Raw genomic sequence first — 12040 nt, 5'->3', positions numbered from 1 at the left:
GTCTTGATTCGAATAGACACCTATAGGCCTTGTACGAAAGGATATCAAAGGTCTACTGAGCTAGCTACAGGGAGTGTCTCCATATACACCTGTCTCAGTCGGATCCGATCCGGGTCCGACTAGAACAATAGCTGGGGGAGGGGGCGGCGGATACTTCCCCCGATTCGGCTCTGGGATTGATCTGATGCTTGGCGAGGCTGTAACATCGTTACATGGATCTTTGTGACAAGATGCATCGCGATATCCAAAGTCGCAGTATACTATTAAAGTATCAATGTTTGGGGACTATGCTGACTCTATAGATACTAGGTGTCAATGCACTAATATAGACCCATGATTTGTGGTGGGACATATAATAACTTTTGCCCTTGCTACACTAGGAGTTTTCCTCGTGTTTCTTGCTCTCTACAGCGAAACTCCCGGGATTCGCGGTCTCAATGACTGAGTAGTGCTAAACCCCAAGATAATTATATTTCGCGCTTGCGCTGCTTTTGCAGGTACCTAAATATATGATAGCGATGTAAAATGGCGTTTGCACAGGGGTCAAATAGTGAAGCAGGGACGAACTGCCTTGAGGAAAGGGATAGACAAAGGATGGCTGTAGGGCTTTCAGCCACGTGGGATTAAATACCCTCTGTCCTCGCAGCCCATCGCAATCGCCACCCTAACTGTATGATTATAAAAAGTACGTTATTAAATACGTGTGCGTTTTTTGCATCTCTAAGAGAAGTTGCATCTATTTTGCTTACGGCAACGGCAGTGAAGCATTTCCTTTCGCAACGGCGAATGGAAGCGGCTGTAAATAGTTAGTTAGTGGATTAGGCTGCTTTGACTGGTCTAGCTCAGTGAGGCTTAGGCTGATGCAAGCTGGGAAGTACAGGCATGACTGAATCGTTATGGTGTTGCTTATGCTTATGGGCTCGCGTTATTAGCATAAAACTATGTTTACTGGGCCTAAGCACCTAAGTCAAAAACTGCTCTTTCACTGTCTCTACAATTATCTTTCCTGTGCCGCTCTTCACCTTTCTTGCTACAATTAGTTAGTCACGAACTAGCAGAGGTAACTTACTATGATCTCGCTGTCGAGCATAGCTTCAAGGGTACTGTTTATGGCATTAGCTTCACCGGTAGCATGTTCTCCCAAGCTAAACATGCGTGGAGCATACAGAGATAGCGAGGAAGCAGGTGTTTCTTGTGAAATCTGCGCTCCAGCTGCATTGAACGAACCAGCAAGTGCTACTATAGCAAGACGCTTCTCATTGCATGAGAACTCCCTTCAAATCCTTTATGAAGAGAACGTCTTCAGCTATGCACATAATTGGGGCGTTTACTTTGGGCCTCAAGGCGTCTCAGTTGATCCTTGCAATGTCAGGCCCTTTCACAAGGTCTATCACCACGAAGGACCGGTTCACCCAAACCCAGTCATTAGCGACATCGAGGTACCTCCTATGACTCCCGCTGGAGAATGGCCCGTAGCTTCTGTGCTCTACGACGGCGAGGATTGCTCGATTATAGGTGATGGAGCTGGCCCTCCAACACTGAAATGTGCGCAGCATCCTGGCCTTGTGTTTGCGAAAAATCCAGAATACGACGATGGCACTGTAATCTGCGATGTCCATCGGCACCACCGGGCTTACTATGTTGAATTTACTGGGCAGCTGAGGATGACTTGAGAGACTAGACTCGGGCAAGGGTAAGTAAAGCTCGAAGAATGTTTCTTGGCTCAGATAATAGAGAAATGAATCTCTACAATGAATTATGTAAACTCCGCTCTATATCAGGTTAGGCAAGATAGCAATGCAAATGAACATACAAATTTAGTAATTAGCTCTTTAGACGATAGTTTTGCTTACTTGTGGGCGTAAGCATAACCATCGAATCCTGATATCGAGCGCTTCCTAAAGTGGCTATCTATGACTCCTAATTCGCCATTAGTTATATCAATTAAAGTGATAGGCAATATATAGCCTTGACTAGCCACCCTTTACCTATACAGGTCAACGCCAACGTCTACTCAGACGTCACCGAAAGGATGCCAATAACCAGGGTAAACACGAAGTTACACTGGCTTTGAAACGTGAATTTGCATCTCATCAAACGCAATTGGCTTGATTTTGGTATCAGTGAGAAGTTCAGGCTGTGGTATTGGGTGCTGCTAGTTCCAAAGAAACCAAGCTATGTAATTAGTAGCGCTATGGCTCGCCGTAGGAAGCAACCCCTGCGTGCGCAGTCACTCATCCACAATTACGTACTCGCTATACAGACCATCCGCATGTTCGGACCCTTCAGCTATCCTTATTGGATCAAGAACCTCGTATTATCTCTTTATCATCTCCTCAATCTTGTTGTTTTCTAGGCGCAGAGCCGCCATAGCAAGAATAAGCTGTGGTATGCGACCCCGCTGGTTGGAATATCGTTTGGAATCGTGAGGGCAGGTGGCTCCGGCATGAGACGCGGGGCGAGAGAAGGCCTTCCCAACGTTCTCATCCGCAGAAAGCCGCTCTTCATGGCCATTTGAGTTTCTATCAACCGCTTTGGAGGTATTCATGAGACTAAATTCCACCGATCTATACTCTAGTATTGCCGCAGTTTCCGATTCCTACAATATATAGCCTTGGTTCCACGTGTTGACTCTATTGCTTGAAAACAATTTGATCAAAATGACCTTAACTGTTGTTAGCCATGCCTTCAGTTACTTCGCCACGGACCTCCCGAACCGATTGAGACCCAACACCCGTGGAGCCTGTGATGTTCTAGGAACCTATTCAATAGGCAAAATGACGGCTTGCGCTGGTCAAAAATCTATGTAATTAGCATGCCAAAACGCGGAAACTCTGAATAGATAATAACTACTCTTCATTGTATCTAGCGAGGCAAAGTGGAAGAATTAAAGCGGTCAAATCCCCTTAGGTCTATTTAGGGTGGATATCTGATGTGCTTTCATCAACCTCAAGCAGAGGGTCAGCAAGTGCTATCTGTAAACAAGCAGCTGTGAACGTTCTGACAGTTACTCAGTTTTCCACTATGTTCCATGAACCGACGCTTTGCGTCTCTCATAAGCATAAAGATCCGGGACTACATATCGCTTTGTCATAGGTCATCTGCTTACGCGTCATCGTAAATAGAGTAAGCATGCTATCGTATCACTCTCGCACTCATCGCCCTTGCGCGGTATCGCAATTTTCTTACTAGCGTTATATAACACATTGGCACCTAACGTAAATTGCTTGTCGTAAAGCCTGCTTAGAATCTCTCTTCAGAAATTTCTTCCAGTCAGCCATCGTGGTCCAGCAACCATGAAGAGCTGCAAGCATGAATCCTGGCTGTCTCTCCATGGAGAAGAGAAGTTTATGTTGCATTGTGCCAGTACTTTGAACGATATAATCACAGGCCTCGACAAACCTGCTAGCAAGAGCCCGAGTCTGGTCGTCATGCTTAGCAGCGCTGCAAAAGAAACCTTATTGGCTGATGCTTTTCCCTATAGTAGAACCTGTGTGAACAGCCGAGTATCTCACGGAGTGACTCTGCAACTAGATTCGGCTACCGCTTTTAGTGACCATCCAATCCTGATTGCACAAGAAGATATCTCGAGACGGAGCACGGCCTCAGCAGAGCCCGCAGCCGCTCCTTGTCACCGCCAAACGGTACGTGGATTGCAATGGGAAGCGGGTAATTTAACTGAGGCTTTTGATAGCCTCCATAGTAGTCTAATTCGCCCTTTTACGGACGTGGTATGTTTCTTCTCTACAGGGACTCGCGACGTGCGCCACCAGGTGGAGCGTATGTTACCGTGGCTCGAACAGACACGTGATCAAGAGTCCAGTACCGCAGCACATCCTCGATTACTCTTTGTAGCATCATGTTCGGAAAAACGAAGCGAGGCCGCTGTAAAAAGTCATTTGGTAGAACTCTTACGTACGCGTTCGAAACAAAACAAATTTGACTCATTTTCTCGCCTCTCTGTGTATGTCAAGCATACTAGCACCCAGACGCTTACCGACCGCATCAAAAGCGAAGTGGATACAAGTAGAAACGAGCGTGTTCGTAGCCGCACCCTCCTAAATGCAGTGCACTTTGATATTCTCTTTCGTCAGGCTTGCGATCATTTCGTCAGCAACGAACGAGTCCCGTTCGACATGATCGCTGCGTCGCGATCGCACCGCCCCGTGTCTACGCATTTGCATACGTATCTAAGCGTCCTTTTTGACTCGGTAGACAACATGGAAGAAATAATAGAGTTTGCAATTCCATTTGCTGCAGGCTGTTTTGTGGTGGATAACTATGCATACGACGTGCCCTGTCAGTGTTTTGTAGCGATACAGAGTTTCGATCTGCTAACTTGCACAAGTCTTCAACCCGCTCCAAGTGTTCACAACTCACTACAAGTCCTATATAGATGTAGATGGAAATAATGTCTTAAAATCCTCGAGACACGGTGGCAATCTAGTGTTGCTGCTTCGCAGTCAATTGGTTGCACTTACAGAGCAGCACTTCGTGGAACGAAGTAAGATAGTATGCCCCAATCCTCGCACGAGACTACTAGCAGATTTTCAGCCATGGCTTGCGACGAGGAAGCTTCACAAGGTCTGTTTAGCTTGTATGCAAGCAGATCCGCAGCATAAGCTTACGTGTGGCCATGTGGTCTGCGAGAAATGCTTCATAGATATGGGGGACTCCCCTACAACGGATCCCTATCTCTACACGTTGAACTGCTGTCCCTTTTGCTCTCAGATTTCCGAAGTCACTGTGCGCGTGAAACCAGCCACTGCTGGTCTTCGCGTGCTCTCTATCGATGGAGGTGGCATCCGAGCCGCAATTCCTATACAATTTCTCTGCGCGCTTGAAAACGCTATCGGTCTCGATATCCCGATTCAGGAACACTTCGACCTCGCATATGGAACAAGTTCAGGTACGTTACTGCAGAAAGTTTGTAGTTCTTCTGTCCTCTGATCCACGGCTGGCTCATTGTTGTATAGGTGGTCTGGTCGTTCTGGCGCTCTACGGCCTGGGTATGCGAGTTGAGGAATCTTTCCATTTGTTCAGCCAGTTGGCAGCGCGCATATTTCGCGGACGAAGTTATTTTGGGTTAGGTATGTTCACTGCACTCTATGCCTTTATCACTTCGTGGCGCCATGGCCGTTTTCCTTCCAGTGACATTGAGGGTGCCCTAGCGGAGCTCTTTGGCGAAGCCACCATGTTGGATCTCCATTACGTGTCTGCGATTGGAGCGCGAGTCGGTCTTGCTGTCGTGGATGCCAACACACTGGACACGTGTCTAGTAACGAGCTATAACGGAATGACTTCGACACATAGCGACGAGGGACGCACAAATCCATCAACGTACCGGCCCTTGCGCTCAGATGACGCTGCCAGTGAGATACGCATCAAAGACGCGTGAGTTGATCTGCTGTAATCTTGTTTCGATGCTTACACAACGAGGCAGTGCAAGATGTACATCGGCGGCTCCATGGTGAGTGCTACAAATCGTAGCTAGCTGAGTGATGTCTGATAGCTATAGGTATTTCACGCCACACAAAATGCCTGGCCATAGCACATTCATGGACGGAGGGCTGAGCGACAACAATCCCTGCATGCTTGCAGTGCAGGAGCTGCATAAGATTGCTCCTAGGCTGAGCCGTGCTGACCACTTTGTGTCCGTTGGTACAGGCATTTCGACAACGAGAAAGGGTGCCAAAGCCGACTTTTATCCCAGTCTGTTCTTCGGGAACAGCTCTATACCGCAGACTGTCAATCACTACTATAGTGAGAATTTCAATGGCGATAAGCAGTTCGCCCTCCTGCGCCAGATTCTAGCTGCATCATTGCCCGGAGGGATTGCCAGCGTAAATGAATGGCTCCATCGATTTAACCTACCAGTGGAAGGCGAGCTACCCGATCTATCTGACTTTCTCGCCATAGGAAGTCTTGCTAAAGCGGCTCGTTCTTACTTCACGGGGGACCCGGCGGTGCATGAACTGGCCGACGTTGCACTCGCTCTCACCTTTTACTTTGAGTTACAGCCAGGATGTATGCCAATCTATGAGTGTGGCTCTTACACTTGTCACGGGGTGATTCGGTGTCGCATTCCTGGTAGCAGCCCCGCATTTTCCAGGTTAATGGAGAAACTCGACTCTCTGGAAGCAAAGTTCCAGACCCAAATGCAAGCATGTTGTTTCAAAGAAAAGATATCGAAGTGGGTCGACGGGCACGGAAATTTCTGCAAACCAGTATGTTTGCGCGTTCGTTCGCTGAACGACGAGCTGGACGTGAGATTGAGATTGCACCAGGACCGTATCCATCATATCAGCGCTTCACCGCTAACCTTCAAAACCTTGGTTGATCTTCAGATGCTCGAATGGAGTGCGCTTAAGGACGTGCACGCCACTCCACGTACGACAAGCAAAAAGAGACGACGAGACGATTCGCCTTTGCAGCCAGCTAAGCGGCATTGTTCAGGGATGCCGTAAAACTATACGCTCTCCAACACCCCCTCCGAAGCGTATAATCTTTGCACTTGGTTGTAGTATATGACCATTGACCTCACACAGGGATTGAACCGTCGGGACAACGCTGCTGAGTGCTGTGTAGCCACATCGAAGAAATCATCTAACGAGTAAAGCTGCATCTAAAAAGCCAGCTTAGCTGCGCGCCAGGTCCTCAGAGTAAATCACAGAGTAGGATTGCATCCTGCTGTTTCTGGACAAAGCTCAGACGCACGGTATAGACCAAGATAGAAGCTTTCCAGCAACTCTGGGTGTTTCACAACCTCAGCTTTCAGCCAGAGATGGCATAACAGAGACGTCAGCCTTGTTGAAGAATCTTACGTGTAGTGATTACCTGTAGCATTCATGACTCGACGTATTTTCAGGACACACTTGAGGTATTGCTGTTGTGACAAGAAACGCGGAACGGCTGCCATGGCTGTTTTTATTCCTCTTCACCGTCTTGGTTCATATAAGTTAGTTAACTACTATGCCATGTTGGTTTGCTTGCAATATGGACACTTTCTTTTGCCTGCATGTCGCCAATACTTCTGTTACCGCAAGAGCTCTTATCCGAGATCTGTGCTTATCTTCCCGCGGATGGACTAGTCGCGTTGAAGCTCGCGCACCGCATCCTGGATGCCCAAGTACAGATCAATCCGTGGGCATGGTCGAGCGGCCAAATCTCGCAGTGCGCACGCGTAGCGATACGTACCTACCTTGCCCCACCAGACTCTGCACGCAAACAACAGTGGTGCACCTTGTGCCACAGGAACTATCCAGCGAGTATGTTTTGCTCGTCGAACAGCCCTATATGCACCCGCCGTTCTCTCATTCAACAAGAATCAGAAGTCGAGGTGCTCAAGCTTCCGCCAAGGATGTGTTGCTGGCATGCTGGTCGTCTGACGAGGCTTGTGAGAAACGCGCCGGATAGAGAAGACGAGTGGGTCAGCCGCCCAGAGCTAGTGTGTATGCATTGTGGGCTGGTTCAGAGCTGGGTAAAATGCGGCTGCGATTGCGATAGCTGTGCTTTCCAAACCGTATTCACCTATACGCGTTTTTTGAATAAAGACACGAAATATAAAAGCTTCACGTTTTGGAGAAGTAGGGAAAGATGCGATGGCAGCGCTAGGCATGCCGGGCCTCAAGGGACACTATACGTAAGAGAAGTTCGCGACAACCCCAGTGCGTTCGTTCCAATACGTAGCGGACCTGGAGGTGGGCTAACATTAACCCAGACGCACAAGGCAAAGTCGTTACGGTGAATTTGCTCGTAAGATTTGAGCCAAGGTAGTCCAGGCTGCCATCCGTTGCCGACAAAGTTCGCACCCGCACTTTGGCTTGTTTGTGTATTGTGATATTCGGTAAGCATCTACGAAGTAAGCGCGGCGAGGTGCGCGAGATCAGAGCCGACCACGACGCAGAACATGCTGACTGTTAAGGCAGGCACGTGGCAGGCTCCTGTGCAGGGGGAGGCGGGGCTTAGCGTGGAACTGAAACACCGTTGTGGGGCAGACGCTGGCTGTCCTGCGCAATGGCTGACATTTGCCAGTACACACTGGTGAGACGTGGGGCTCGCAGGGGAACGTCATCAGGAAAATCGAGTGCGAGCGTAAGTAGTCTGATCTAATATTATTGGCATCGTAGCCGCGTTCAAGGACTATAGCTTATGGTGAGCCTAAAACCGAGAAGCCTCAATCCATCTTGCAGAGTGACCGTGCACATGGGCTGATGACTAGTATGCGTAAAGATGGCTCCAACGTGATGATACTCCACATAAAGAGACTTCTAGACGCAAGAGCTCACGCTGCTCATCCAATGGATAGTCAAGAGCAAGAGAGAGACTTGACTACTCCGAACTAGGCACTCTGCTTCCCATCACGTGACATACTCGCGCAGGGAGTCCCTGTCTCTGGCAGGACTTAAACCAGTCATATCTGTCCTTTTGTTGCAGAAATTTGGATTCGCTCTTATTAATTACCCTACAAACGGCACATGTTATTTTACCTATAACTATACGTAACTCATGGCGGTGAAGCCTTGATTCATCTATACATTCAGGCGGTCAACCAATAAGTTGCACTGTTTGGATCTAACGTCGACCAGCAAGAAGGCATGCCTCCACACAGCCCATCCTGATCAAAAACCTTACTTCTCACTGCAGCACTGTAGCGATCCATCGCAGACTGGAAATCTGCTTCCGCCTTTTGTACAGGCTCAGGCATTCTAGCCAGCATTGTTGTGTTGTCAAACATGTGCGCGATCGTCTGGTCACTGTCGACAAAACCAGGGCGGCTGAAGTCTGCCGCTAGTGCGATCTGACCAACAGAAGCTTCTACCTGTGGCAGGAAGGGCATGATGTCGCGGACCCCTTTGGTCATCGGCAAGGGCGTGTAGAATGCGAATGGGTGCAAAGGAAGGGAACCCGAAGAGGTAGCGAGAGCGTTTAGGTTCAGCGTACCATGTACAACAGACACCAAGTGCGCAACGTGCGTTAGAATGCCGACTAGAATGTCCTGGTCCTCGATAGACGAGGGAAAGTCGACGATTTGGGCAGGTCTGGCTTCCCTGACCCATGATTGCAGCTCATGATCGCCGGTAATATCGCTAGGATCTGGGTAGTACGACTGTACAACAGCGGCCACAAAACGGCGAATTGCGTTGTGAATTACAGAGGCATCCCGGTGAAAAGGAAATGTCTTGATCCTAGGCCCAAACGCTGAGTCAATCAAGCCGCGTCTTTGCAGATTGAGCTCGAAATAGTTAGACTGAAAAGCGCTGGCTTCGCCCGACTGGTAAAGCGTATCAGTGTAGTTGCTTGCCTCCCTGCCGTTCCAGGGGAACAGCTCGTCGATGGGACCACCAGGATAGACCAGGCGCTGAACAGCTACGACTCGGAACGCCCAAGCGTCTTTGAGTACTGTTCAAATCACGTTAGCATCATCCGAAACTCTGCTCCAAGAGATAGCTCACATCGATGGACAATGGCCATGATGGGATGTTCTTCGCTCAGTGTTCGAATAGCACTTAGGTACACAATCTCGCCCACTGCATGAGTAGCTGCTAGATGATACTACTGTGCATGCCAGAAGCTGTTGGAATTGAACATCATCTTCGCTAGTAACCAGTCACTAGGTAGGTCCTGCGGTGTGTAGACGAGATCCGAACCTTCGACGTTGGGTTTTATAGCGAGCGGCAAGAAGTCACCAGACACTAGGTGAATGAAGAAATAAGCTTGGCAAGCAGCGCCGTATCTTCCAGTGGTCTTCCGCAGGCTTGCTTGATCGAGAAAGTCGGTAAGAAACAGACGGCCAGCCCCTTGGAGAGAGGCCAATGTTTGGCCGGCAATCGCTCTGGCGTTGGAAACATCGAAAGGAAGTTGCGCGTTTTTTGGAATGCGAAAGACTCGGTATGGGTTCTCAGACAGCTGGGTCATGGAGAAGAGGAGATCATCTGTGTAGTTCGTCAAGATCCCTGGATAGGGTCCTTCGGGCGCTGATTGCTTCCACTGTCCTTTATACAACTTCGCATAATCGTGTATGCTCTTTAATCCACCCTCCTAACGCGAGTTACTTATAAGGACCAGGTGTTGGGTTTATTTGTACTACGTACCCTCCACATCGACGCCGCGGCGATTCTGGAATCATTAATGACATTAGCATGCACCGTGTCGAGGAAGTCGCTGAAGCGATCCGTCACCTCCTTCGCAACGGGACCGCCAATAGAGCCTGACGGATAAAACGCCGTGTCCCCAGCGACCGAAGGACCATACTCCCATCCTGCTCGCTTTTCTGCAAGTGCAAGTGCACGTGCATTCTGGCTGGAGGCGTTGGAGATGGTGAACGGGTAAGGCTCTGGATAAGGGTGTTGCATGGACGCTTCGCAAACAGGTGCGCTTGCACAGAGCATTAGATAAATCTGGTTCCACATTTTTGATGAAGGGACCCGAATAGGGCTGTGAAGACGAAGAAACAAAAGACAAGGCGCCTACGCAGCCTTCAACAGATACGCTCATCACTTTATATGTGACCTCATAGGATTTGTGGATCGTAGAGCAAAGCAAGCAAGATGTTCTAGGCTTCAAATTGCACGACTCCATTTGGTTATTAGCACCCTTGATCTAGAAAACATGAAGCTGCGAGGCTGATGCAGCTGCTGAGGGCGTTACAACCACTCCCAGAGCCACATTACCCTAATCATTACTGCATTAGTGCATGGACGTCTCCAAAAGACCACGGTTCCTATCACAGGCCCCAGCCGTTGGTAGGCCTGGAGAGCACAGTAAAGAACTAAGCATTCCATGCTGCGATTCAACAAATGCTTACATGCAGCTTATGGTGACCACACGCAGCTTATACCAATACACTTCATGTACCTACGAAGATGTATATCGCGAGATTTCTGACACCGTCCAGAATTGACTGAATGCTTACTTTATACAAAATGCACTGGCAGCAGACTTTATGCCATCCCAGGCTGTAGATACTGTTCAAAAACACTCGTGCGTGACCTAAATCTGTGAAGCAGTCTCATCTGGTGTGTATGCCTTCAGTACAAGCTCTGGATACTCTATCAAGTAGGTCCGCCGCTGCAACAATCTGGAAGCTATTAAATTATAACAGAATGGGCTATGATAACCTCCTATGGATCTTCGCAGGACTGGTGGTGTTTGGCTTTGCTATCTCTCTAAGAAGGAACAATTTGGAGCATTATGGAGCGATCATACCCCGATATGGAGTTCTTCGACCGTTGCAAGCTACCGGAAGTGGTTAGTGCAGCCCACCAAGTTCGTATCGTCCTGTTTAGGCCTGAACTTTACTGCTCAAATTTCCTTGAGGAATGAAAAAACCCGCAGGAAAGCGATTAGTGAGATGCGAAACGCAAAATGCATGCAGGGTACATAGCCTCATTATGCAAAGTTACTACGTGATGACTGACGTGCATCCCTTCGTACCTGAACAACCGGTGTGGCGGAACACTATTTTTTAAGCAAGTAGATAAGAGGTAGAAATACTTATGGAAATATATCTATAGTTTCTTGTTGTTTTCGCTTGCATACGTCGTATACATAGTTAATATTTAGATAGAAGAATACACAGTAATTAGCGCGGCTGTGGGACGTCAATCCGCTGGCAGTAACATTTCGCGCCTCAGCTGGCACCTCAGCCTATGCAGCCATTTTGCACTGACTTTCGTCGTCCGAGGTATTGGGTGATGCTCTGGGTATCATAGTCTCAGGTTCTTGTCTCGAAATGCCAGATAATGATTTGAGGTGGTGATGGAAACTGGCAATGCGGAGCGACTGGTTGATCGGAGTCTTGTGTGCACATTGTCTTGTAGGGACGAGGTCTCGCGCATAAGGTCTTCAAGATGACCACCAAGAGCAGAGGCAAAGCTCAGTATGGAACTGGCGAGCCAGAGGCAACCGCTAGCTTCAGCAACCAAGGGGCAGCGATAGAGAAGTTTGATCCTTTGTCGCAAATTGGCCAACAACATCCTGTTGGTAGAAGGGCCTGAGCCTCGTCCTCCTTTTTCTTCTTCCTCAATTATTAGAACCT

The 12040-nt window shown here is 48.6% G+C and overlaps 5 protein-coding genes across 5 annotated transcripts; 3 read left to right on the top strand and 2 right to left on the bottom strand.

Annotated features, from left to right (window-relative positions):
* Nucleotides 1-1151: 1151 nt before the first annotated feature.
* SETTUDRAFT_24607 (uncharacterized protein) lies at nucleotides 1152-1673 on the top strand (the record flags this gene model as incomplete). Its single annotated transcript, XM_008033018.1, has 1 exon — nucleotides 1152-1673. The coding sequence occupies one exon, from the start codon at nucleotides 1152-1154 to the stop codon at nucleotides 1671-1673; it is 522 nt and encodes a 173-aa protein (XP_008031209.1).
* Nucleotides 1674-2190: 517 nt separating this feature from the next.
* On the bottom strand, nucleotides 2191-2788 carry SETTUDRAFT_174716 (uncharacterized protein). Its single transcript, XM_008033442.1, has 2 exons — nucleotides 2718-2788; nucleotides 2191-2665 (listed from the first exon to the last, which is right to left on the bottom strand). The coding sequence occupies exon 2, from the start codon at nucleotides 2546-2548 to the stop codon at nucleotides 2318-2320; it is 231 nt and encodes a 76-aa protein (XP_008031633.1). The 5' UTR covers nucleotides 2549-2665; nucleotides 2718-2788; the 3' UTR covers nucleotides 2191-2317.
* A 1877-nt stretch (nucleotides 2789-4665) lies between these two features.
* On the top strand, nucleotides 4666-6577 carry SETTUDRAFT_24606 (uncharacterized protein; the record flags this gene model as incomplete). Its single annotated transcript, XM_008033017.1, has 5 exons — nucleotides 4666-4909; nucleotides 4977-5394; nucleotides 5444-5470; nucleotides 5519-6027; nucleotides 6549-6577. 5 exons carry the CDS (start codon nucleotides 4666-4668, stop codon nucleotides 6575-6577), a joined length of 1227 nt encoding a protein of 408 aa, XP_008031208.1.
* Nucleotides 6578-7036: 459 nt separating this feature from the next.
* Nucleotides 7037-7396, top strand: SETTUDRAFT_59177 (uncharacterized protein; the record flags this gene model as incomplete). The annotated part of the gene is made up of 1 exon (XM_008033127.1): nucleotides 7037-7396. A coding segment is annotated over one exon (360 nt), but the record flags the coding sequence as incomplete, so codon positions are not given.
* A 1042-nt stretch (nucleotides 7397-8438) lies between these two features.
* SETTUDRAFT_182161 (uncharacterized protein) lies at nucleotides 8439-10412 on the bottom strand (the record flags this gene model as incomplete). The annotated part of the gene is made up of 4 exons (XM_008033441.1): nucleotides 8439-9402; nucleotides 9456-9530; nucleotides 9651-10041; nucleotides 10095-10412. The coding sequence occupies 4 exons, from the start codon at nucleotides 10410-10412 to the stop codon at nucleotides 8540-8542; spliced, it is 1647 nt and encodes a 548-aa protein (XP_008031632.1). The 3' UTR covers nucleotides 8439-8539.
* Between the last annotated feature and the right edge of the window lie 1628 nt (nucleotides 10413-12040).

This window comes from Exserohilum turcica (assembly GCF_000359705.1).
Source record: "Exserohilum turcica Et28A unplaced genomic scaffold SETTUscaffold_9, whole genome shotgun sequence".
NCBI classification, from domain to species: Eukaryota; Fungi; Ascomycota; class Dothideomycetes; order Pleosporales; family Pleosporaceae; genus Exserohilum; species Exserohilum turcicum.
This window is presented reverse-complemented; position numbering and strand designations above follow the sequence as displayed.